At 43.2% G+C, this 26,713-nt stretch overlaps 1 protein-coding gene across 1 annotated transcript in view; it reads left to right on the top strand.

The window, feature by feature from the left end:
- LOC115196943 (A disintegrin and metalloproteinase with thrombospondin motifs 20) overlaps positions 1-26,713 on the top strand; it is a 135,119-nt gene that overhangs the window by 47,902 nt on the left and 60,504 nt on the right. The window contains exons 12-18 of the mRNA XM_029758000.1: positions 15,251-15,396; positions 16,018-16,199; positions 16,984-17,120; positions 17,498-17,615; positions 19,585-19,680; positions 23,189-23,355; positions 23,486-23,615. Of these exons, the coding sequence (XP_029613860.1) occupies positions 15,251-15,396; positions 16,018-16,199; positions 16,984-17,120; positions 17,498-17,615; positions 19,585-19,680; positions 23,189-23,355; positions 23,486-23,615 (976 nt within the window). The remainder of the gene's footprint in view (positions 1-15,250; positions 15,397-16,017; positions 16,200-16,983; positions 17,121-17,497; positions 17,616-19,584; positions 19,681-23,188; positions 23,356-23,485; positions 23,616-26,713) is intronic.

Here is a 26,713-nt window from a genome sequence, read left to right as displayed (position 1 = left end):
ATGATGCCTATGACCCCAAGAACACCATCTCCACCGTCAAACATGGAGGTGGAAACATTATGCTTTGGGGGTGTTTTTCTGCTAAGGGGACAGGACAACATTTTCTCCGCATCAAAGGGACGATGGACGAGGCCATGTACCGTCAAATCTTGGGTGAGAACCTCCTTTCCTCAGCCAGGGCATTGAAATGGGTCGTAGATGGGTATTCCAGCATGACAATGACCCAAAACACACGGCCAAGGCAACAAAGGAGTGGCTCAAGAAGAAGCACATTAAGGTCCTGGAGTGGCCTAGCCAGTCTCCAGACCTTAATCCCATAGAAAATCTGTGGAGTTGCCAAACGTCAGCCTCGAAACCTTAATGACTTGGAGAAGATCTGCAAAGAGGAGTGGGACAAAATCACTCCTGAGATGTGTGCAAACCTGGTGGCCAACTACAACAAACGTCTGACCTCTGTGATTGCCAGCAAGGGTTTTGCCACCAAGTACTAAGTCATGTTTTGCAGAGGGGTCAAATACTTATTTCCCTCATTAAAATGCAAATCATTTTATAACATTTTTGACATGCGTTTTTCTGGATTTTTTTGTTGTTATTCTGTCTCTCACTGTTCAAATAAACCTACTATTAAAATTATAGACTGATCATTTCTTTGTAAGTGGGCAAACGTACAAAATCAGGAGGGGATCAAATATTTTTTTCCCCCCACTCTATATATATCCTTTATTTTCTGTTTTATAACCTCAATACCTATGTGTTTAGAACATAACATACTATGGAAAATGACTTATCCCAGGAGTCAATTGCCATCAATCCTGTTTAATCTATCTAATATAAATTGAAGAACGATCTGGCCTTAATGGCCATGTACTCTTATAATCACAGCCAGAAGATGACTGGCCACACTTCAGAGCCTGGTTCCTCTCCAGGTTTCTTCCTAGGTTCTCGCCTTTCTAGGGAGTTTTTCTGCAACTGCAGTGCTTCCTCTTTGAGGATTTTGACTGGGTATCAGTATAGCACTTTGTGAGAAGTCCTGATGTAAAATGGCATTTATAAAATCTGATTGATTGATTGAGAAATTCTGGCTTGCTCCCAGAGTATCCACAATAGTATCCTACTGCATAACAGGTCTGTCTTTGGGACATACTCAAATACAGTATTTTCGCACTTTCGCATGCACTTTAAATGCTTAAAAGAAGAACACCAAGTTTTTTTCTGCCATTTTTCGTCTCTTTGGTGCCACCACCTTTTGTATGATGCTGAGGGCTTGGTGTCATCTCCAGATGGGGGTGCTTTGAAGTGGGGGAAGTTGAAAGAGAGGGGCATCCCATTCCAGCACTCACCTGCTTCTACTGGAGCCTTTTATGTGGAGAGTGTCACAGTGCATTGTTCTGTGTGCATTTGTGTGTGTATGTGTGTGGTGTGTATGTTTCTGTATCATATTTAGATGGTTTTGAGGCTCTCTCTCTCACGCCCTCTATCTCTCTCCATCTTTCTCTCTCTCTCTCTCTCTCTCTCTCTCTCTCTCTCTCTCTCTCTCTCTCTCTCTCTCTCTCTCTCACTCCCTCTATATCTCTCGGTCTCACTCTCTCTCTCTCTCTCTCTCTCTCTCTCTCTCTCTCTCTCTCTTTGAACCCCTCTCTCTCTCTCTCTTTGTCCCTCTCTCTCTCTTTGCCTGTCTCTCTCTCTTTGTCTCTCTCTCTCTTTCCCTCTCTCTTTCCCTCTCTCTTTCCCTCTCTCTCTCTCACTCCCTCTATCAATTAAATTAATTTCAATTCAAGGGCTTTATTGGCATGGGAAACATATGTTAACATTGCCAAAGCAAGTGAAGTAGATAATAAACAAAAGTGAAATAAACAATAAAAATTATCAGTAAACATTACACTCACAGAAGTTCCAAAATAATAAAGACATTACAAATGTCATATTATGTACAGTTGAAGTCGGAAGTTTACATACACCTTAGCCAAATACATTTAAACTCAGTTTTTCACAATTCCTGACATTTAATCCTATTAAAAATTCCCTGTCTTAGGTCGGTTAGGATCACCACTTTATTTTAAGAATGTGAAATGTCAGAATAATAGTAGAGAATGATTTATTTCAGCTTTTATTTCTTTCATCACATTCCCAGTGGGTCAGTTTACATACACTCAATTAGTAATTGGTAGCATTGCTTTCAAATTGTTTATTGTTTATTTCGGGTAGCCTTCCACAAGCTCCCCACAATAAGTTGGGTGAATTTTGGCCCATTCCTCCTGACAGAGCTGGTGTAACTGAGTCAGGTTTGTAGGCTTCCTTGCTCGCACATGCTTTTTCAGTTCTGCCCACACATTTTCTATAGGATTAAGGTCAGGGCTTTGTGATGGCCACTCCAATACCTTGACTTTGTTGTCCTTAAGCCATTTTGCCACAACACTGGAAGTATGCTTGGGGTCATTGTCCATTTGGAAGACCCATTTGCGACCAAGCTTTAACTTCCTGACTGATGTCTTGAGATGTTGCTTCAATATATCCACATACTTTTCCTGCCTCATGATGCCATCTATTTTGTGAAGTGCACCAGTCCCTCCTGCAGCAAAGCACCCCCACAACATGATGCTGCCACCCCCGTGCTTCACGGTTGGGATGGTGTTCTTCGGCTTGCAAGCCTCTCCCTTTTTCCTCCAAACATAACGATTGTCATTATGGCCAAACAGTTCTATTTTCGTTTCATCAGACCAGAGGACATTTCTCCAAAAAGTACTATCTTTGTCCCCATGTGCAGTCGCAAACCGTAGTCTGGCTTTGTTTTGGCGGTTTTGGAGCAGTGGCTTCTTCCTTGCTGAGCGGCCTTTCAGGTTATGTCAATATAGGACTTGCTTTACTGTGGATATAGATCCTTTTGTACCTGTTTCCTCCAGCATCTTCACCATGTCCTTTGCTGTTGTTCTGGGATTGATTTGCACTTTTCACACCAAAGTACGTTCATCTCTAGGAGACAGAACGCGTTTCCTTCCTGAGCGGTATGACGGCTGCGTGGTCCCATGGCGCTTATACTTGCATACTATTGTTTATACAGATGAACGTGGTACCTTCAGGCATTTGGAAATTGCTTCCAAAGATGAACCAGACCTGTGGAGGTCTACGATTGTTTTTCTGAGGTCTTGGCTGATTTCTTTTGATTTTCCCATGATGTCAAGCAAAGAGGCACTGAGTTTGAAGGTAGGCCTTGAAATACATCCACAGCTACACCTCCAATTGACTCAAATGATGTCAATTAGCCTATCGGAAGCTTCTAAAGCCATGACATCATTTTCTGGAATTTTCCAAGCTGTTTGAAGGCACAGTCAACTTAGTGTATGTAAACTTCTGACCCACTGGAATTGCGTTTCAGTAAAATAAGGGAAATAATCTGTCTGTAAACAATTGTTGGAAAAATGACTTGTGTCATGCACAAAGTAGATGTCCTAACCGACTTGCCAAAACTATAGTTTGTTAACAAGAAATTTCTGGAGTGGTTGAAAAACTAGTTTTAATTACTCCAACCTAAGTGTATGTAAACTTCTGACTTCAACTGTATATATACAGTGTTGTAACGATGGGCAAATTGTTAAAGTACAAAAGGGAAAATAGATCAGCATAAATATGGGTCTCTCTCTGTCTCACTGTCTCTCTCTCACTTAGACTCATCCTACTCACCTTACCATCTCCTGGTCTTTCATACCATAGATACTGTACCCTCTCTCTCTTTGTACTCTCCCTCTCTATGACCTCTCTGTCTCTCTCTCTCTCAGGCTCATGGGGTTTGGGTTTAGGGGTCTGTGGGTTAGGGGACGGGCTGGATCCTGAGCCTGTTCTGGGGCTCCTGGCTCTGAGGTGTGAGAGGGCCCCTGGTGAGGGAGGTTTGAAGTCTGGGAATTAGTGAGGGTCTGTTTGGGGAAATGCAGCAGGTATTGTCTTATTAACCAGAGCTGCTTCTTTTACTGGCATTTCTGAACCTAACATTAGGCCCGACCTGATGTGTAATTTAAACCATTAAAAGGAAACATAGTCTCTCATAAATATTTACCTCAATGTGTTCCAAAAAGCCCTGAAGAATTTATGAATGCCTGTCAACACTTTTTTCTCCCCGTTAGATCTCCTCCAAGGTGAAACGTATTAAATTAAACAAATCATAATAATGTGAAGTACCTATAAGTAAATGAGGCCAGCTTGCAAGTCTTCTAAATAGGACGTGAAAAAAAAACATGCGTTTGTGTACGTCAGTAAGGAACTGGGGCACTATGCTGAGCTATGTTGTGCTCTCTCTCGCTCTCCTCCCTCTCTCTTTCTCTCCAAACACTGTCTTTCTCTCCCACTCCCTCCCTCTCTCACTATGCTCTCTGTGTGCGGCAGTCCCTCTCCTCTTGTTGGGCGCTGGAGTGAGTAATGTGGTCATGTGACCCTTGGCGGTGCTTCTGTCATCTGGCCCAGTGGGCCGTGTGTTAACAAGGGCATCCCATCACTTGTTGTCTATAAATACCGCCACCATCCTCCTCCTCCTCCTCTCCTCCTCCTCCTCACGTCTTCTTCAAAAGGGCCCTGTCTGTGTGTGTAGCTCTGGGGCCAACCAGCGCGTTCAATCAGGGCATGTCAGCCCAAAGGCAGGCCCTCACTTTGAAGAGAACAGCCTTCTGTCCCTCACTGCCTCTCTTCTCACCACGCAGGGCAGGCAGCCTCACAGTAGCTTGGTGGGTGGCGAGAAGAATGCAGCCCTGACTTGAATGAAGCAAATGTGCTGTTGTTGTTGCCCACCAGTTATTAAGCACCTTACCCAGTGTTTAGGCCTGAGTGTGCGGCTCAAAGAAAACTCTGTTGAAGGTTTTTGGGGCTGGATTTTGTTCTGCTTGGTGCGATAGATGGAAACTTCAATTGCGTTTAATTTCAAGACCGTCAATTCTTTCGAGTTCTGCATTTTAGTTGAACTGTAACGCTTCCGGACTTCTTTCCGAAAGGTTGTTTTGAATGACTCGTGTCAAAGAGCCAGAGAGGAAGTCCTAGTTGTATTATTCCAATCAGAACATTCCTCATAACTGCAAGCTGCTCTCCTCTCATTTCAGCCAATTAGAGAGCGATAGTGAGGTCTTGAAAAGCAGAGCCAGGCTCAGGCAGAATAGAATGTGTTGGCTGAGGCGGGGAGTGTTGGCTCGGCCCCCTGGCAGCCAGACACGCTAGTGTCGTACGATGCTGCCTGTGAGCTCAGGCTCTGGAATCTCTGACTCGTATCAATGTCACTCTCTGCTAATCTCTGGGATGTTTCCACTTCCCATCATCGCAGACCTGTTGCTTTGGCTGAACAAGTGTATTGTTGTTTTGCTAGCTCTCTCCATCATGCAATTTATATGTATAATATTGTACGGTAGGGATGGAAGCTTATGGCGACAGAGGATGGATTTCATTTTGATTGGATAACAGGAGGTTGCTACATGACTGAGACAAATTAGGATGATGATGTACTATGTCCTTCTTCACAATGGACGTTTTTTTAAGCATGCTGTGTACAGCATATATTTTCTTCCTATCTAACTTTCTGATTTTAATCCACATATTAAGACAATTTAATACCTGAACATGAACATGAACATTATGAAGCAAATATCAATGGAATAATCCAGAGAGGCAGATATGTACCCGAAGAGGAAGAGGTAGCCTAATTTTGACCCTAGGTTGAAGATACCCAGGTTAGGACAACCTAATAATTCCATGAGGAAGCTTTTGAAAATGAACAGATTCATGGGACCAGCGCCGATGCTAACTAGCATCGCTAGTCCCATTTCTTAGAATTCTTCCGCATTTATGCAGCAAGTTATGGGATATTAGAATCCTCTTGTCTTAACCTTTGTTATCTTCAGCCTAGGTTTGAGTCTGTCTATGTGAAATGAGAGAGGAACAAACAAAAAAGGTAAAAGTATCTGTACATGTGAATGGAACGGCTGATGGGCAAAACCACTCATTCACACTAATGATAACCTTCCACTGCTGCGTAGAGAGGATGGAGTGAGGGGTTGAGGGGGTGGCTCTCAGCTTGTGGTTGCATTATCCCTCTAAGCCCCTATCTCACCTCTTAGAGTACAAGGAAGAGAGGAGATACCGTTTCCCATGATGGTTCACATCTCTCCACAAGGTCATGTTTTTGTTGAACAATATGCGTACCCCGCTCATAAGACCACTATTGGAAATACCATTCCACTTCAACCTCTGCTTGAATCCGCAGTAGGGGGAAACAGCGCCACTGTCCGCCCCACGATTGTTGTTGTTGTTTTTGTTTTGTTAACGAAGCAGCACTGAAAAAAAGTATATCGTACCTAGATTTTTTTGTATTGTATTGAAATAATGAAGTTAAAATTACTCATGAAAATGCATTTACTTGTTTTGAGATATTCTGACTTGTTTCAAGACTTTTCTTTTTGTTAAAGTAAGAGAAATTATCTGCCATTACGCTAAGAATAGTTTTCTTGGTAAGACGTCAAGTCAAGGCATTCTATTGGTTAGAAATATGTTGTTGAAGTATCGCAAACGGACATCACAATTTCACCATTAAGTACTCCAGCTTTAACCCTTACATTGCTCACTGAAGTTGTTGACATACAGTGCCTTCGGAAAGTATTCAGACCCCTTAACTTTTTCTACATTTTGTTACATTACAGCCTCATTCTAAAATGGATTAAAAAAAATGTATCCTCAGCAATCTACACGCAATACCCCATAATGTCAAAGTGAAAACAGTTTTTTAGAAATGTTAGCAAATGTATTAAAATGAAAAATGAAAAACAGAATTACCTTATTTACATAAGTATTCAGACCGTTTCTTATGAGACTCGAAATTGAGCTCAGGTGCATCCTGTTTCCATTGATCATCCTTGAGATGTTTCTACAACTTGATTGGAGTCCACCTATGGTAAATTCAATTGATTGGACATGATTTTGAAAGGCACACACCTGTCTATATAAGGTCCCACAGTTGACAGTGCATGTCAGAGCAAAAACCAAGCCATGAAGTCGAAGGAATTGTCCGTAGAGCTCCAAGACAACGCAGGAGCCAAGACAACGCAGGAGCCAAGACAACGCAGGAGTGGCTTCGGGACAAGTCTCTGAATGTCCTTGAATGACCCAGCCTGAGCCCGGACTTGAACCCGATCTAACATCTCTGGAGAGACCTGAAAGTAGCTGTGCAGCGATGCTCCCCATCCAACCTGACAGAGCTTGAGAGGATCTGCAGAGAAGAATTGGAGAAACTCCCCAAATACAGGTGTGCCAAGCTTGTAGCATCATACCCAAGAAGACTAGATGCTGTAATCGCTGTCAAAGGTGCTTCAACAAAGTACTGAGTAAATGTGAATACTGAATACTTATGTAAATGTGATATTTAAGTTTTTATTTTTAATAATTTTGCAACAATTTCTAAAAACCTGTTTTTGCTTTGTCATTACGGGGTATTGTGTATAGATTGATGAGGGCAAAAAAAAATGTTTAATCAATTTTAGAATTAGGCTGTAACATAAAAAAAGTGAAGTGGTCTGAATACTTTCTGAAGGAACTGTAAAAATCCCCTTTCTCACCTTGCATCTCTACAAGTCAGTTGAAGTATGGAGATATTCAGCATCACTCAGCCTTATGATAGAGTTATTGGAGATCTGTACCATGCTAGCCTTGGGAAGTGGGGGTGCTGGGAGTGTTGCCTATTTTTTTATTGGTTTTTACTTTCCTAAAACAATAACTGTCCACCTCACAGTTCAGCTGTCAAAGACTTAAGCACTAAATGCATCAGGCCATTGCATGCATAGACCTATTCCTATAGGCTTAGGTGTCCACTGTATAATATTAATATAGAAAATATGTCTATGAAGGAAGCTTAGAGAGAGATTTAGATATGCCGGCGACAAGCTCTGACACCAACATGCATTCCTTTATCCTTGTCAGATTGGCTAATGTGTTTGCTATACAGATATAGGGGTACAAAAAAAGGCTAATATTATTATTTTCTTTAAAGCTAATTCGTTATTTTTCGATCAGAATATTTTTTATAAAGATAAGCATTATATTTTTGGATTATAGGAGTAACTCTGGTAGGCCTAAAACAATGTTTTACCAGTCGTTGGAGTGATGATTGGAGTGATTGGAGTGATGATGCGCATTGCCTTCATTTCATAGGCCTGCAATATAATGGGCTAATAGCCACCCCACCAAACAAAAGTTTCTAAACTTTATTAGGGTAATATCAAAAGTAAGTCAAGTCATTGTTTATAGGGAAAAATAAGAGCAGGATATTATAGAGTGGGAAACACAACAGTTGTAACTTAATTTGGCCCAAATAATTGATTCAACAGAATGAAACAAAACACTTGCAAACTAGTTTAAACCTTCAAAAAAAATGACAGCAATAGGCTAATAATATTTATTGTATGAAAGTCCTTCTTATGACGCATCTTAAACTAAATACGGAGCACATAATTAAAAAGACAGATCGAACTTAATTAAGCCAACGAAAATGTCTCAACAGAATGTGTTACGTTCGTCTGAAGGATGAGACCAAGGTGGCAGGCGAACATTTTTTCTTTATTTAAATGAACACCGTCAAAACAACGAAATACAAAACCGAACGTAAAGTTCTGCAGGCGTCAAAGCAGCTATACAAAAACAAGATCCCACACCAACCCAGTAGGAAAAGGCTGCCTAAATATGATCCCTAATCAGAAACAACGAAAGTCAGCTGCCTCTGATTGGGAACCATATCAGGCCAACATAGAAATAATCAAACATAGATATACATAATCTAGAATGCCCACCCAAATCACACCCAGACCTAACCAAATAGAGAAATAAAAAAGGCTCTCTACGGTCAGGGCGTGACAGAATGAAACAAAACACATTTTGCATATTTAAAGAACTGGTTTGGATTAATAAATAGGCCTACAATAATAACAATGATATACAATAATTATATTTATAAAACAAATTATTATAAATAAAAATAAATATATAAAAAATTCTAAAATGACATCCTACCTGAATAGCGAATAGCATTTGGCCGTTTGTGTGGTATTAAAAAATATTATGTAAATGACGTAGAATTGCATGAAATGCATTTAGAAAAGGCAACAACAAAAAATCCCCTTGTGTGGAAATCCAACAATCGGGTCTGCTCAACTGTATGCCACTACGCTAATGTGATTATACGTAGATGCATGCAATGCCTTATTATAAATGGGATTTTTTTCTAATGCCCCCCAGCACCCCCAACTCAAAACATCTTCCCATGGCTATGCATGCTAGCTTACACTGTGCTGCTGATTGAACTCATCCATGGAGGTCTGCTAGTGGTCTCTATCATGTTATATCTAAAAGTGACCCCTGATATGCAGCACGCTACCCAGTCTGTTTTGGGTCTGAGGAGTAGAGCGATGGGGTAGCTAGCTAGATGGATGTGGTACTGAGCTGTTCAGACCGTCAGGGACAGAAGCATACAAATCATGTCCTGCTGTGGCTGGCCAGTCTGTCTGTCTGAACTCCAACCCGGTGCTGTGAGAACCAGAACATGAAAGGTGATGCCTTTTGGAAATGGCTGTGTTAAAATGAAAGACTGGGAGGTTTTTAAATCAATCCCTCTGCCCTCTCATTCCTGTGATGATGTATGGCTTGGGGAGAAATGATGTACTCTCGAGCAACTTCCTCGCAATTACAGGGCGCAACCTCTAACCAGCCAGCTGAACTTAGAGTAGAGCAGATGCTGAGACTTGGTTTGCTGTTAGCTAACCATTCTCCCTCCTCAACAACATGAAGCCTACTAAACGATGTTAAGCAACAGTGTGTGTGTGTGCGTGTGTGTGTGTGTGTGTGTGTGTGTGTATGTGTGTGTGTGTGTGTGTGTGTGTGTGTGTGTGTGTGTGTGTGTGTGTGTGTGTGTGTGTGTGTGTGTGTGTGTGTGTGTGTGTGTGAAAATTCCTAATTTGAAACAAATGCTAGCAACAGCTGGGCAAGTTTCTCTCACAAGGCCTTCAAATGTCTCACTGCATTCCCAATTGAGGACACATTTTGACAATCTGTCGAGGAAACTGTGGTCCAGAGCCCTAAAGGGTTATGCCAGCTTTAGCGAGGTCTTTTCACCTCAGCGTTTTCCAAGGCTGTATTTGTGCATCCCTGAGACGTGCTAATTACAATCAATGGGGCCCCAGATACTTCAGAGCATATACAGCACACTCACACACACTCACACGCACCTCTCTCACTCACACACACCTCTTTCACTCACACACACACACACACACACACACACACACACACACACACACACTTCTCAAGCTAAACAAAACGATTGTAAACATGAAGCGCCAGAGGGGAGTGGAATGCCTTAAAGGCTTACATACAGGGGCTTTGGTCCTATCTGACAGCCTCTTGTGTTTGACAGTTGCTCAGGTCTTACTACCCAGCAGCCCCGTGGTGGTCCTCTACCCATCCCATACAACCATACTGTCCTTTTTTTAATGATTTTTTGAAAAACATCCAAAATGACCAGGGGCGCCCCTCATTGGCTGGGCCAGGGTGGGGGGTGCTCTCTACCCGGCCATGCACCTCCAGCACCCCTCTGAAGGAATTAAGAGCCATCCCGAAATTTGCACCTGGTAACCCGTTCAATCACCAGGTGCACGGTTGATCATAGTGCAATGAGAAGGGGGCTGGAGGGGGGGTTACAATTTTTAGGTCTTGGCTGACAATCCTCATTCTGGGGGGGCATGCTGAGACCATGGTGAGAAACACTCAGTAAGCCACCACCATGCTCTGCCTGGGTCTCTGGTGTTGTGTTATATTAGGAGGATTCTTCATTGGTTCAATCTACTCTATTGGGAGGGCTTCAGATATTTCTCATATCGCTTCCTATGATGTTTTACATTTCCTGAGCGAGCGGAGATCTTTGGTGTTCAGTGTTTTCTCAGCCCAAAGAAAGGCCAGCCTCGCCTTAGTACTGTGTGGAACCCATTTCTGCATCTACTCATGTGTGTGAGTGGTTTGTTTTAGCACATTCCACTTTGTGTCTTTGGAACAAATCTAATATAGCTGTGGAATTCATTTGGCTAATGTCATTACAAAATAGGCCAGCACGTGGAATGTTGAGGGTGAGCTGAGGAGGAGGGGGGGATAAGAAAGGCCAGATCATTACTCAAAGCTTGTCTGAATTATGGAAATGTTTGTGGTTTTGTTTAGTTCATCACCCCGGGCTGTTTAACACCTGCCTGTCATCATGTATATCCCTTATACTCCATCATTGCTCTTTAGAGTGTATTACACCATAGCCCTGGTCGGAGTGGCCGTGCCAGATTCGGGATGTGTGTGTGTGTCTGCGGTATGGAAGGGAGATCCACAGGTGTTCACCCCAGGTCATGGCACAGCTTAGAGCACGTTCATTCTCAGGCATACACAGGGACACCTCAACCTCACTGTTCCCCTGACGAGGACCCCTTGTGATTGACATTCTCTCTGACTTAATAGAGTCATTATGAACATCTATGACAGGGTCTCATACTGTCGAACAACATCTGTGCCATAGGGGAGCGGGTGAGCAGTTTGAACAATAAGTCAAATGTAATTTGCTCAGTAGTAAAAGTATACAGTTGAGACAAATTGGAGATTTAGCTGTAGGAACTTTCCTTCCTGGCCTTTTGCATGACAAATGAACATGCAGATGGGACTGTATCTATACATGTTACATACCATCGAATACAGTTTGTGTACATTCAAAGCAGCACAGCAGCCTCCTTGGTGAGTGTGTCCAATGGGTTGTGGTCTGGTCACATGGTTTCTGTCTGAATGGGGAGAAAGGCAAACCACTCCTGATGTCAAGCCAGTAATGAGCTCTGTTACCCTGTTATCACAACTCTAGAGTTTCTCTTATCGCCACCACGCCACCACTCCCCGTGTCTGTGTGCCCAGACAACGGGCTGCCTGCCTGCCTGCCTGCCTGCCTGCCTGCCTGCCTGCCGCAGTGCACCCAGACAGACGCCGTCTTGTCCCGCATTCTTTCTCTGAAAAGGACCCTCCTGCTATCTTCTCTACGGAGAGAGAGATTTGGTTACACATAGAGAACTAAATAGGCTGCCATGTTTGGTTTATGAAAGCACTGTTAGGTCTACCTCTTCTTGGCAGGGGTTGGTCGGTAGGTTTCCCGATACCCAGCTTAAATGCTGGATTTCATCAGTTCATACCACACTATCTTCATGCACAGTGTGCTTATGTAAAAAACAAAAAGGTTATGAATCAACGTGAATGGGTAGTATATGTATGGCCGTACTGTGATAAATCCGTTGACTGTTTCTTCCTCTCCTATGTTTTTTATTAAACAGTCCTTCCTCGCTCCATATGTCCATACCCTTACGGAAAAACCACATGATTTCACATGTGAAATTTCGACATTTTGCAGGTGACATTTTATTTGACATGTGAAAATTGGAACCGTGTGGTTTTGAAACACTTCACATGTTGGTTATGTTGGTTAAAAATACAAAAGGAACATATTGATCATAGTGATTCAGGAGTAACATGGAAACTGAATAATATGCCCCGCCAACATTAGACAGCTATACAGAAAACCCTCAAAATGCCTAAATAAATTCATTAAATGAATGATGAGAGAAGAGTCAGATTAACTGATAACTAAAATAGCAGTTCAGTTGGCACTCTTTTGCTAAGTGCAGAAATGTATTGAAGGTAATCGATGTGTTACAAACTTTGTGGTGCAGCAGAGAGATCAGCATACCCCAAATCCAGAAGCTGTGAGTTTAAATCCCAGGTGGGATCATATTGACAAGTCAGTACTGTCATCATACCAAATGTAATCATATTATCATTGATTAAAGATTTTTACACTATTTTAGCTGAACAGTATACCACTTACTTTCAAACCCTCATACCATTTCATTCCCTTACAAAAATCACAGGTGAAATTGCTGTTTTCACTTGTTGAGCCGAAATTTCCACATGTTAAAACAAAAGAGACACATGTGAGGTCAGTTGTTCACATGTGAAACAATATGTTCACAATATGAAACATATGAAACAATATGTTCACATGTATTAAGTTTAGAGTTCACATGTTAACACCATCTTCTCACACGAGGAGAATAACGTTTTCACCTCACGTGAATTGCAGATTCACATTAAATTTCACATGTGAAAAATGTTCACATGTAAAAATCGAATTTGCACTTTCACATGTGAAAATCTAACTCTCACATGTGGAATTGCATTTTCAAATGTGGAAAACGTCATGTGAAAAACGAGTTAGCACTTGAGATCATGTTTTCATGTGTAGTTTCATCGTATCACGTTGCTTTTACATATTGTCACATGTTATCACATCAACTTGACATAAGATCACATGTAAAATGAATGTGGTTTTTCTGTAAGGGTAGGGTGACTTTCAATTTCCAGCACTGCTGATGAAATCCTTCCATAGTAATGGCAGTTGCGCCCCAAATGGCACCCTATTCCCTACATAGTGCACTACTTTTGACCAGATACCTATGGAACTATTTAGGGAACAGGGTGCCATTTGGGATGCCCCCTTACATAGTTTGGAGGAATAGCTGGCTGTCCACACGAGAGGGGGGCATGTGACACCAGCAGAGAAAGAATTCAACAGGAGAGGACCTGGCTTAGCTCATTGAGAAGAAACAGCCAAATGCATTTGAAGATTTTATTGGCTGCCCCCTCGGTCAATCCATGATGTAATAAAGGCTGACAACATGGAAGTGTTGCAGTGCGCAGCTCTGCAGAGTGCTGTTGGCTCTGGTTCCACTCACTGCCCTCATCCCCTCCTCTCCCCTCATCCCTCCCCACACAGCAGGCTAGGCGCTGAACCGGAGCCGACAGGCCCTATCCCCACAGCTGCATGGGGAACTTGGAAACATTCCTCTTGGGTAAATGATAGTAGGATTAGCATCCCCCTCAGTTTCTTTTAGGGTATAGTTTTACATCTAAACAGAGGATTAAGGAAGGGAAGGAGGGACAACACTCCCAGCTGTGATCGCTGCCTGCGCTAAATGTGGTTCTGCACCAACCAGAGCTGAGTTGACATTCTTGCACTGTGGTGTGTTGGTTGGGATTTGGATGAGCGGTGATGTCACACTCTCTAAGATGATCCCCTGTGTGTGTTTGTGGTCTCAAGTTTCAAATTCAAGCTTCAAGTTTATTTTTCCATATGTCCATCACAAATACATTGGAATACATTGGAAATCTTACCTACCACTTATACACTACATGACGAAAAGTATGTGGACACCTGCTCGTAGAACATCTCATTCCATAATCATGGGCATTAATATGGAGTTGGTCCCTCCTTTGCTGCTATAACAGCCTCCACTCTTCTGGGTAGGCTTTCAACTAGATGTTGGAACATTGCTGCGGGGACTTGCTTCCATTCAGCCATGAGCATTAATGAGGTTGGACACTGATGTTGGGCGATTAGGCCTGGCTTGCAGTCGTTGTTCCAATTCATCCCAAAGGTGTTCTTTTAGTTTGAGGTCAGGGCTCTGTGCAGGCCAGTCAAGTTCTTCCCTACCGCTCTCGACAAACCATTTCTGTATGGACCTCACTTTATGCATGGGGGCATTGTCATGCTGAAACAGGAAAGTGCCTTCCACAAACTGTTGTCACAAAGTTGGAAGCAAAGAATCTTCTAGAATGTCATTGTATGCTGTAGCGTGAAGATTTCCCTTCACTGGAACTAAGGGGCCTAGCCCGAACCAAGAAAAACAGCCCCAGACCATTATTCCTCCTCCAACAAACGTTTTTAGTTGGCGCTATGGATTGGGGCAGTTAACGTTCTCCTTGCATCCACCAAAGCCAGATTCGTCCGTCGGCCTGCCAGATGGTGAAGCATGATTCATCACTCCAGAGAACGCTTTTCCACTGGTCCAGAGTAAAATGGCGGTGAGCTTTACACCTCTCCAGCCGACGCTTGGAATTGCGCATGGTGATCTTAGCCTTGTGTGCGGCTGCTCGGCCATGGAAACAAATCTCAGCACTCAGTGGTCTCATTTTGTAAGCTTGTGTGGCCTACCACTTTGCGGCTGAGCCGTTGTTGCTCCTAGACGTTTCCACTTCACAATAACAGCACTTACATAACAGCGACAATTTCGTACACCTGTCTGCAACGGGTGGGGCTGAAATAGCCTAATCCACTAATTTGAAGGGGTGTCCACATACTTTTGTGTATATAGTGTACTCTTTCTCTGTGCAGCACTGCAGACATGGGAAGTGTGTGAACAAGGTGCTAGACCTGCGGCCGGTCCATGGGGAGTGGGGCCCCTGGGGACCCTACAGTGTCTGCTCCAGGACCTGTGGAGGAGGCACCAGGAGCACCTCCAGAGACTGCAACAACCCTGAGTAAGACTCTTATTCCTACTAGTGCAAAATGCCAGGAGACTGCAACAACCCTAAGTAAGACTCTTATTCCTACTAGTGCAAAATGCCAGGAGACTGCAACAACCCTGAGTAAGACTCTTATTCCTACTAGTGCAAAATGCCAGGAGACTGCAACAACCCAGAGTTAGACTCTTATTCCTACTAGTGCAAAATGCCAGGAGACTGCAACAACCCTGAGTAAGACTCTTATTCCTACTAGTGCAAAATGCCAGGAGACTGCAACAACCCTGAGTAAGACTCTTATTCCTAATAGTGCAAAATGCCAGGAGACTGCAACAACCCAGAGTTAGAGCCTTAGGAGTCTAACCAGTCCAAACACAACAGCAGACTCCTTCAAGCCTGAGTCTTAGTCTAACTAAGCCAAACTAAGTCAAAACACACCAGGAGTAGCCAGTCAAAGCAATAATAACACACCTTGAGTAAGGGCTCTGATTAGTCAAAAACAATACTACACCTGAGTAAAAGCCACAAAAAACAGCCTGAGTTGCATACTTGGCAAAACTCATGTCAATCAAAGAGTCAAACCCTCTGTGAATGTCAGTCATGTTTTAATCAAGTTCTTTTGCCGTAATGTTTCTTCAGGCCCAGGAACAGAGGAAGGTTCTGTGTGGGTCGAAGGATGAAGTTCCGGTCGTGCAACACTGAGCCGTGTCCCAGAGGACAAAGAGACTTCCGCGAGGAGCAGTGCTCTCAGTTCGACGGCAAGCACTTCAACATCAACGGTCTACCTCCCACCGTCCGCTGGATGCCCAAGTACAGCGGTAGTGAGTACCCTCTATTTTAAAGCGTCTTTGGGTCCTTGAAAATCACGACAGTATATAAAACTCCATGTATTATTTGTGCTAGTGCACACTGCACTAGCAGTTCAACCATGAGAACACCAGGAATCTGTTATAGTTTGTAATGGAGGCACTACATGATAACATTATGTGGTGCCATTATACTATACTACCCCTATAGACACTTCTTGATGACCTCTCACAGATCTCAAAGAACCAGACTTAACCGGATTTAAGTCAACTGTCAGAAAGTCCACCATGCCTAATTGAGGGCTAAATGGGATTATTAGTCAATATTTTTCAGGATGACATAAGTAAAACATGTCTCTGGTGCTTCTATAGAAACATTCAATACTACCATATGATTCTCCTGGATAGCTTCCCTCTTCTATACCTCATGCGTTGTTATAATTATTGTGATGGCTTGCCCTGCTGGACAAGATGCCGTTTGGCAAAGGAGATAGGGCTTTGGCACAGTGTTGATGATTTCGAAGAAGTAACCTCAGGCTGTACAGAGGCCAAAATGCTGTCAAGCAGAGTGGAATATTTCAAAATAACTGATAGAAATGTTGGTATTTCAGAAAAGCTAACTGATGACCCTAGCAAAAATGTAAATAGCGGTACTATTGTTGATAACTTTTTTTTTTAACTTGCTAACAGTAGGCTTATACTGTAAGATACTGTTGTTTTTATGTGTTTCACTGTAATATGTCACATAGAAGAAGAAACAAACTATGGTGTATTCTTTCTATCTTTCCTTCCTCTGTAGTTCTAATGAAGGATCGGTGCAAGCTCTTCTGTCGGGTTACCGGGACAATGGCCTACTATCAGCTGAAGGACCGCGTCATCGACGGCACACCATGTGGCCCAGACACCTACGACATCTGTGTTCAAGGCCTCTGTCGGGTAACTGTACTCCCTTACATCAACACTGTGTATCAAACACAGCTACACACTTATATGTTCTCTCAGATGTGTCTGTCTATATCAGCATATCGCTTACAATGTTGTGAAATGTTGCTGATGCTGACCTTCTGTATCACAGTGTGCACACACACACACACACACACGTTTTCACAATTTTTGCCTTTGTAGTTTTGTGGAGGTTGGGTTGAGGATAACAATATCTATTTTTAGTGCAGGTTTGTGACCACTGATGACAGCGATAGTCCTTTGTGTGACCCCATGTCTGACTGGTGTGTGTCTGTGTGACCCTCTGTCCGATTGGTGTGTCTCTGTGTGACCGCCTGTCTGATTGGTTTGTCTCTGTGGCGTTTCCACAGCAAGCAGGCTGTGACCATGTGTTGAACTCCAAGGCGAAGAACGACAAGTGTGGAGTGTGTGGAGGGGACAACTCCTCCTGCAAAACCCTCGCTGGGACCTTCAACGACGCCGAGTATGGTAAGCCTGGCTGCCTTTCTTCTGTTTCCCTGTAATACAAAATACTTGCACACTGTTCACAACAACAATTGTCGATGAACAGGTGAAGTACAATACGCTTGTCATAAACCATTCGACACTTGGATACTGCACCAAATGACCACAGAATTATGACAAAACTTTTGGATGCTAGTGAAGGCAATTATTATTTTCCTTTTGCTTTGGGACAATGCTTTGCATAACAGATGTCCTGAAAAAGTCCCCAAACCTGTGGAAAGCCCAGGTAAACACTGGAAGTTCTCAAACTGACCCCCTCAAACGCATGATTAGTATGATATCTCATCCCAGGCCAATCGCTAATTACATCCAATCACCTTCAAGTCTGAGCTGCAAAATAACAAAATAACATGAGCAGAAATGACCACAGGTGTGGCTCCGGTCAAGTTTACTCAATATTAGTTTTGTTCTTCGCTTCTCTTTGTCTCTGTCTGTCCGGTCCTCCGCTTGTGTCTGTACCGAGGAGTCCTGGGCCAAGCATGTGTAACCAGACCCTCTCTCTCCCTCCTCCCTCTCTCCAGCCAGGCTCAGCTATCCCAGGGTGCACAGGGGTGTCTTTCCTTTAGGACTGTGTTTACATTCTGCGGTCGCCTTGCGGTTGCATTCGATTGTATGTGTGGTCAATGGTTGTTTCGGGGGCTTCGAGGGCCTGTGGAGGCGCTGTGGCTTTCTCTAAGGGGGACCTGGTCTGCGGTTTACTCAGTTCACCTACTCCTTGTACCTATGTGCTTAAGCTGTCGTCACCGGTTAGAGCGGGAATTTAACATGATACTTAAAACCTAACAGCACAGAAGAGACATTTATGCCGCGGTTTGTTTTTAGCACTGAAGTGAATGGGTTTGAATTGACTTGTCACGAACCTTCTTCAGCAATTGCTGTTTACCAACTACTTTATGTTGTTTATTTTTGTTTTGGTTGATGCTGAAAGACCTTTTTCTTGTGGTACCAGAGTTACTGTAGCGTATAAGGGTTAAGGGCCTATTACTTTGACTACATAGACAATGCACTTCAATCAACAATTGTAACCACCGAATGTAGCCTATGGGTAATGTTGCCATGGGGATCGTTTGACCGCGGATCTTGGACTGGGGTGTAATGATTGATTATTCCAGTGCTCCTAGATTGAAGGATAAACTGTGTGTTGGAGTGTGTGGTTGGCCAGTCGGCTGGTCGGTGTGACGAGAGATAACTTTTAGTAGTGCTAGCCCTGAGTGGCCCATGCCGTTCTCTCTCTTCTCCATTTCTCCCCCTCTCTCACCTCTCTTTAATCCGGTTCTCTCTTCCAACCCCTTTCCTCTCTGACTGCTCTCCTCTCCCCTCACTCCAATATGTCTTCAAACTCCATCCTCCTAGTTCTCTCCCCTCTTTCCACCTCTCTCTTTGTCCCTTTGATCGCTATCTCCTGTTCTTTTTCTACTCTCTTCCTCCTTCTTCCCGTTCACATCTTCCCTCTCTTCTACTCAAGTCTCTCTTCCACCCTCTTCCCATTCACCTCTTCTCTCTCCTCTTCTCTCTCCTCTTCCCTCTACCCATGTCGGCCTGTCATGGAACACAGACCCAGGGAAATTACAGGGCAATCGCCAGACCGGCCCGGGGAGTAATTACATATTATTTCACGGGTGGGCCTCTGTGAGTGAAATGAACCTTCTACAGGTTATTTGAGAGCTCCTCTTATTTTTCCAAGTGTGACATTTTAATCCCAGAGGTAAGAGCTCGCCTTCCCTTCCCATGGAAGATCACAGATCCTGAATCCTACAGCATAGTGAAGCCATTAAATCAAGGTGTGACTGTTCTGTTCAGTACTGGGACTGTTGTGGTTGCCCTTAGCTTTCTCACCGTAAACTACATCGCTCTCTGGCTTTCTCTCTCTCTCTTTTCGTTCTCTCTCTTTCTCTTTCGTTCTCTCTCTTTCTGTTTCTCTCTCTCCATCCAGGTTACAACACAGTCGTTCGGATCCCTGCAGGAGCCACCAACATTGATATCAAGCAGGTCAGCTACTCTGGGAAGCCGGAGGATGACAACTACCTCGGTGAGTGTGTGTGTGTGTGTGTGTGTGTATGTGTATGTGATCACTGTTCAGGATGTCACCTCAGTCCCCTGTGCTTATGTGTGATGGTGTCACTAGTTAGCCACTGTGCCTCACACCAGGCCAACTCACTCACAGCCAGTTTATGACAAATAATTTCAAACTATAGAGGCTTATAGCGATTTTTATTTTTGCCCCTTTAAATGGTGTGCACCATACAATAGGTCAATGTGATTCTCCCCTCCTCTATCAAAGGGCAGCCATTGGTCTGAACATGGTTACCCACCAGCGACCTCAGCTGTAGGTACAAGGTAAGGAAGGGGGTGAGGAAGTATGGACTAATGCCAAACCGCTGGTCATTTATACCAGTCAGAATGTATATGGAGGAAGCATGGCGGGGTGTGGGCCCACATAGTCAGGCCATAAGGGCTAGCTGGGAAAGAAAACGGAGTGGCAGAATGAGAGGATGATGAATGAGTGTAGAATAGGTGCTAATTAGAGGCATGTGTAACCAGGCCTGATGAAAGTACATAGGGGCTGGATGAGATGGACCATGGCTGTGTGTGTGTGTGTGCATTTGAAAATCTTAATTTAATAAAACAACCACATTTTGAGAGTAGTTTTTATGATAGCGAAAAAAACATACACACTTTGCAGTCTTGATCGTGTACTTTAACACAAAGTATGTTTCATTACCTATTGAAATAAATATGTATTCCTCAAATAATTTGACTGTGTCATCGATTCACAGGTTGATATAACATATGTGGTAAACTGAGACTTAAAACATCTATCCAGGCGTTGTGAGATCTGGCATGTCGCGTTCCCCTGCTCAGACGTTGCATGCATCAACCAATGCTTGCATGCTACACCATTGACTGTGCGGTTGGGCACCAGATTGCTATAACATATGTGGTTAGTTGATACGTAAAATACCTATCCAGACATTGTAAAATCTGGCATACATCGACAACGCCTGGGCAGAGGAATGCGACAATAGCCTACCTAAAGCCTTCACACGTTTCACGCGTGTAGGTTGTTGTTATTGTCGGCCAAACCACATGGCACTACAGTCAAAGGCTCTATATGTAGCAAGCAATGTAAAGTGGAAGGTCTCTAATCAAAGCTAAATGGAATTAAAATGACGGGTTAAATTAGCTAAATGAGAAGGAGGATGCTACAACAAGCAACCGACAGGTAGGCTGTTGTTTAATCTGAATGGAGTTGTTGTAGACAAGGACAGGGAGCATAACCACACAGCCTAATTTAGCCTCGCTAGATGGCTATTAGCTAGCTCCTTCACATTGACTTGACGCAGTAAAGACAGGCACTACCAGACCAGGTTGGATGGTTGATATCCTGTGGCATCTACAAGTTTGTCTAACTAGCACGAGTCAGTATGGCTACCTTTTTCTCTCTCTCTCCGTGCCAGAAACCTTGTCATTTCAGAAATAATGCCATTATTTAAAATACCAATCCCTACTGGAGACCTAGCCCATTCATAAACGCTAACTACGGCCATATCTCCACCTTACAGCACTTGTTTACGGAAGACATAGGCGGCCACCTGTGCTAATGATCTATCTAGTGTGCCCTGAACACCTAACACCAGTGCTAATGATCTATCTAGTGTGCCCTGAACACCTAACACCAGTGCTAATGATCTATCTAGTGTGCCCTGAACCCCTAACACCAGTGCTAAAGATCTATCTAGTGTGCCCTGAACACCTAACACCAGTGCTAATGATCTATCTAGTGTGCCCTGAACACCTAACACCAGTGCTAATGATCTATCTAGTGTGCCCTGAACCCCTAACACCAGTGCTAATGATCTATCTAGTGTGCCCTGAACCCCTAACACCAGTGCTAATGATCTATCTAGTGTGCCCTGAACACCTAACACCAGTGCTAATGATCTATCTAGTGTGCCCTGAACACCTAACACCAGTGCTAATGATCTATCTAGTGTGCCCTGAACACCTAACACCAGTGCTAATGATCTATCTAGTGTGCCCTGAACACCTAACACCAGTGCTAATGATCTATCTAGTGTGCCCTGAACCCCTAACACCAGTGCTAAAGATCTATCTAGTGTGCCCTGAACACCTAACACCAGTGCTAATGATCTATCTAGTGTGCCCTGAACACCTAACACCAGTGCTAATGATCTATCTAGTGTGCCCTGAACCCCTAACACCAGTGCTAATGATCTATCTAGTGTGCCCTGAACCCCTAACACCAGTGCTAATGATCTATCTAGTGTGCCCTGAACACCTAACACCAGTGCTAATGATCTATCTAGTGTGCCCTGAACACCTAACACCAGTGCTAATGATCTATCTAGTGTGCCCTGAACACCTAACACCAGTGCTAATGATCTATCTAGTGTGCCCTGAACACCTAACACCAGTGCTAATGATCTATCTAGTGTGCCCTGAACACCTAACACCAGTGCTAATGATCTATCTAGTGTGCCCTGAACACCTAACACCAGTGCTAATGATCTATCTAGTGTGCCCTGAACCCCTAACACCAGTGCTAATGATCTATCTAGTGTGCCCTGAACACCTAACACCAGTGCTAATGATCTATCTAGTGTGCCCTGAACACCTAACACCAGTGCTAATGATCTATCTAGTGTGCCCTGAACCCCTAACACCAGTGCTAATGATCTATCTAGTGTGCCCTGAACACCTAACACCAGTGCTAATGATCTATCTAGTGTGCCCTGAACACCTATGTGTAAACCTAATCGGGGAGGAAGTGTAGCTTGTCAACTGGAGGCACACATGGAGTTGTATCTGTTCAAATCTGCTGCAGGAGGTGTATCTTTTTTATTTGAAAGATTATTTCTCACTGATTTAAAAGATAAGGGCCATATGTTTCGAAAACCGAACGCAAGCGATGATTGCCGTTTCTAACGTAGCATCGGAGTTATAGTTCAACATGGCCAACCGTGAGCGAAGCTAATCGCTGAAAGGGTTTTCGAGAACCACAGGAGACCTAATCACACACACATTGTTTCAACATGGGCTCTCTCACATTGTAATTACATTGTAATTACTGCATATTTCTCAGAACCATCATTTGTGTGTGTGTGTGTGTTGAAGGGGTTAGCTAGTTGGTGTTTGGTTGTTAGTGTGTATATCAGGGTTGGTTCAGCATGTGTGCGTTTGTGTTTGTGCTTGCTTTTATGTAATTGTTTGGATTTGGAGGCTACTTTGTTAGCATTGTAATGTCAGTTGGCAAGGAGAGTCACGCAGTCTAGCTCCAAATTACTGCAATTTGGAGCCACCAATTTTTTTTACTTACCCCCATGCAACAATGGCTTTGCAGAACATTATTGGTTTGAAGTCAATGAATGTTTATACTACTTTCCCCCTCAAACTATTGTCATAACCTGAAACCCACAAGACTCAGAGTAAATTGCAAAGAAAGCCGTTTTTCTGAAATGTGTTGAGGCTATATTTTATATTTATATATTTTCTCTCTTTTTTTTGTTTCCTTTCAGCTTTATCTGACAGCCATTCTAACTTTCTCCTGAATGGGAACTTTGTGGTGGCCATGTTCAAAAGGGAAATCCCCTTCAAGGGAACCGTCATTGAGTACAGCGGCTCAGACACCAAAGAGGAGCGCATTAACTGCACTGAACGCGTTGAGGAGGAACTCATCCTACAGGCAAGGCTGACGTCTGTCTCTCTCTCTCTTTGTTTCTGTCTTTCTCACCTTCTGCTCTTTTTCTCTCTCCCCCTCTCCTTCCCCATCTCTCCTTCTATATTGCTAAAGCTTTTTCTCATTGTTGCCCTAGGTCCTGTGTGTGGGGAACCTGTACAACCCAGACGTGCGCTACTCGTTCAACATCCCCATCGAGGAGCACAGGGAGCAGTTTGTGTGGGACCCCTCGGGCTCCTGGCTGGAGTGCAGCCGCATGTGTCAGGGTAAGGTCATAGTCGTCCACCCAATTAGCCATGTGTCCTTGCAGCCCCTCTGCTCTGACCCAGTTGATCACATCCCAGTACATCAGGGTTCCCCAACAGAATGAATATTATTATGTTGTGCTATTGTTTCATTCATTTCTCACTTCCCCCCTTGCTGCTCCTCTTATAGACATTCTACATCCTGCCTCCCACCCAACGGACACTTACCCTGCCCCCACCCCCCAATGGACATTTATTATTGCTACAGTTGTGTCTAAACACTGAGTGTACAAAACATTAAGAACACCTTCCTAATGAGTTGCACCACCCTCTCCCCTTCTGCCCTCAGAACAGAATCAATTTGTCAGGGCTTGGACTTTACAAGGCGTTGAAAGCATTCCACAGGGATGCTGGCCCATGTTGACTCCAATGCTTCCCACAGTTGTGTCAAGTTGGCTGGATGTCTTATGGGTGGTGGACCATTCTTGATACACACAGAAACTGTTGAGTGTGAAAACCCCAGCAGCGTTGCAGTTTTTGACACAAACCGGTGCACCTACTACCATACCCTGTTCAAAGGCACTTAAATATTCTGTCTTGCCCATTCACACTCTGAATGGCACACATACACAATCCATGTCTCAAATGTCTCGACTTAAAAGTCCTTCTATAACTTGTCTCCTCCCCTTCATCTACACTGACTGAAGTGGCTTTAACAAGTGACATCAATTAGGGATCATAGCTTTCCCCTGGTCAATCTGTGTCATGGAAAGAGAAGGTGTTCTTAATGTTTTGTGCACTCAGTGTGTATTATTATTATTATTATTATTATTGTCTCATTCACTTTATTATAAAACATTTTACCTACACTGTTGGATCTCGGCGCATAAGAGTTTCACTGTACCCTGCGATTACATCTGCGACCCTGTGCATGTGACTAATAAACTAATCTAATATAGGCGGCCTGCGGGCCAAAAACATTATTGTTGTTCTTGGACATAAAAATCTGTGAAATAACAAGGAAATGAGCTCAACGTGATTTTAATTTAGGAAATCTGTTGCCAGGTAGTCCCATGCATAAATAGAGAGGCACGTAATCGTATCCCATGTTATTGAGGTTTGAAATGATTCTGTTTTTGACAAATACTAAATCAGTTTGGCATTCTTGTGGTCAATCTGCAGTGTAAAAATGATTTAAAAACTATGTTTCAACCATCCGCTCAAGGAAATACCAGACCACGGCTGAATCTAGTTGGGGACTCCTGCAGTACACTTCCCACCCCCTGAGCCTATAAGCAGGGGCTGATACTTCCTTTGCCTCAGAGCATACAGCATCATCAGCAGGATCCAGTTGAAACTGTTTGATCCCAGCCCCGCTAAGACCATTTGGTCTGGGACCCAATGGCAGGAAGTTGATCAAAACATATAAAGGAGGGGGAAATGCGTTCCTTGGCAGTCGATCCTTTAGTCAAATGGGGTCTAATGCAAAGTTTACCTGTGTGTGTGCGTGTACCAGGGTTGTCCTATTTTATTTTTAAAGACAATAAATACAACTTTTGCCAGCCAAAATGGCCAGTAGAAAACAAATTCCATTACAAAATAATGCTTTTTATTAATTGATGGCAATACCAGTAGATGGAAATACATTTGGCCATTATTTGGCCATCAGTCTAATTTGCATAATTTTGTGGAATTCAATTGGCCTGTGTGTATTTTTGTTAGTCATCATGTATCTTATTTATCCAACTCAACTATCACACGCGCACAGCATACAGAGCCTATTTTGAGCGGGATTTCTCCTGCAGAGCCTCAGCTGGTTGCTGCTGTAGTAAAACATGTTTTCAATAAACCTACCATTAACATTATAGACTGATCATTTCTTTGTTAGTGGGCAAACATACAAAATCAGCAGGGGATCAAATACTTTTTTCCCTCACTGTATTTCATATTATGAGGCATGTCTTACTTTGCATCAAAGTAGACTATAGGCAAAATCCTACCATGGAAACGTGGAGGCAATTATTTTATAAAGAATTCATATGCGGTGAGTGAGTTTCGAGTTTGGTGAAGCTTACTTAATTTATCCTACCATTTTTACCATTCTCCGTGCCAGTTATGATTTTCATATGCGCATTTTCTTGGAACAGTTGAAACACTGTGATCCATTGGCGGCTAAAGAAATGAGAGCATTGAACTCGTAGCCTATAGGCCAATGCAGCAGTAGTCCCCTTCTTGTCTCAACATTTTAAATGACACTCAACACATTATCTTCAGACATATTTTAGATGCTTTTCATTGACAGCCCCATCTCAATCATCAGCTGGGCCTATTGCCTCGCCCACTGCCCATACTTTGGGCTTTCCAAATAGGCATAGGTCTATGAGCTTGTGATTTGAAACAGTCCACAGTTCTTTTTTTTAAAGAAGCTAATGATCCTCGATTCCTCTGTGGCTAAGTCATGCTTTCTGGTGAAGTATTTTTTTCATGATTTTCTTTCTTTCTGTATAGACAGGAGTAATTATATAATTTTGGGACATTTATTCACTTCTCTATTGGACTCACCACTATGCCATTTCTCTCCTGTTCTATTGTTTTTCATATCAACTTTCTGTCATTGTCCAGAAGCCAAAGGCACAATCCTAGTCATATTAATAACCCATCCTAGTTGTTGCATCTTTAGATTCCCCCCCTTTCTACATTTCTAACAGACCTTCGTCTCTGTCACATATGGAACAGCTATCAGGTGCTCTGTTTAGAATGGTGTTTTCCCAGCTGTGCTGTTTAGAATGGTGTTTTCCAAGCTGTGCTGTTTAGAATGGTGTTTTCCCAGCTGTGCTGTTTAGAATGGTGTTTTCCCAGCTGCTCTGTTTAGAATGGTGTTTTCCCAGCTGCGCTGTTTAGAATGGTATTTTCCCAGCTGTGCTGTTTAGAATGATGTTTTCCAAGCTGTGCTGTTTAGAATGGTGTTTTCCCAGCTGTGCTGTTTAGAATGGTGTTTTCCCAGCTGTGCTGTTTAGAATGGAGTTTTCCCAGCTGTGCTGTTTAGAATGGTGTTTTACCAGCTGTGCTGTTTAGAATGGTGTTTTACCAGCTGTGCTGTTTAGAATGGTGTTTTCCCA

The sequence above is a fragment of the Salmo trutta genome, chromosome 7, assembly GCF_901001165.1.
Source record: "Salmo trutta chromosome 7, fSalTru1.1, whole genome shotgun sequence".
NCBI classification, from domain to species: domain Eukaryota; kingdom Metazoa; phylum Chordata; class Actinopteri; order Salmoniformes; family Salmonidae; genus Salmo; species Salmo trutta.
The sequence above is the reverse complement of the archived record's forward strand: the minus strand, read 5'-3'. Positions and strand labels throughout refer to the sequence as shown.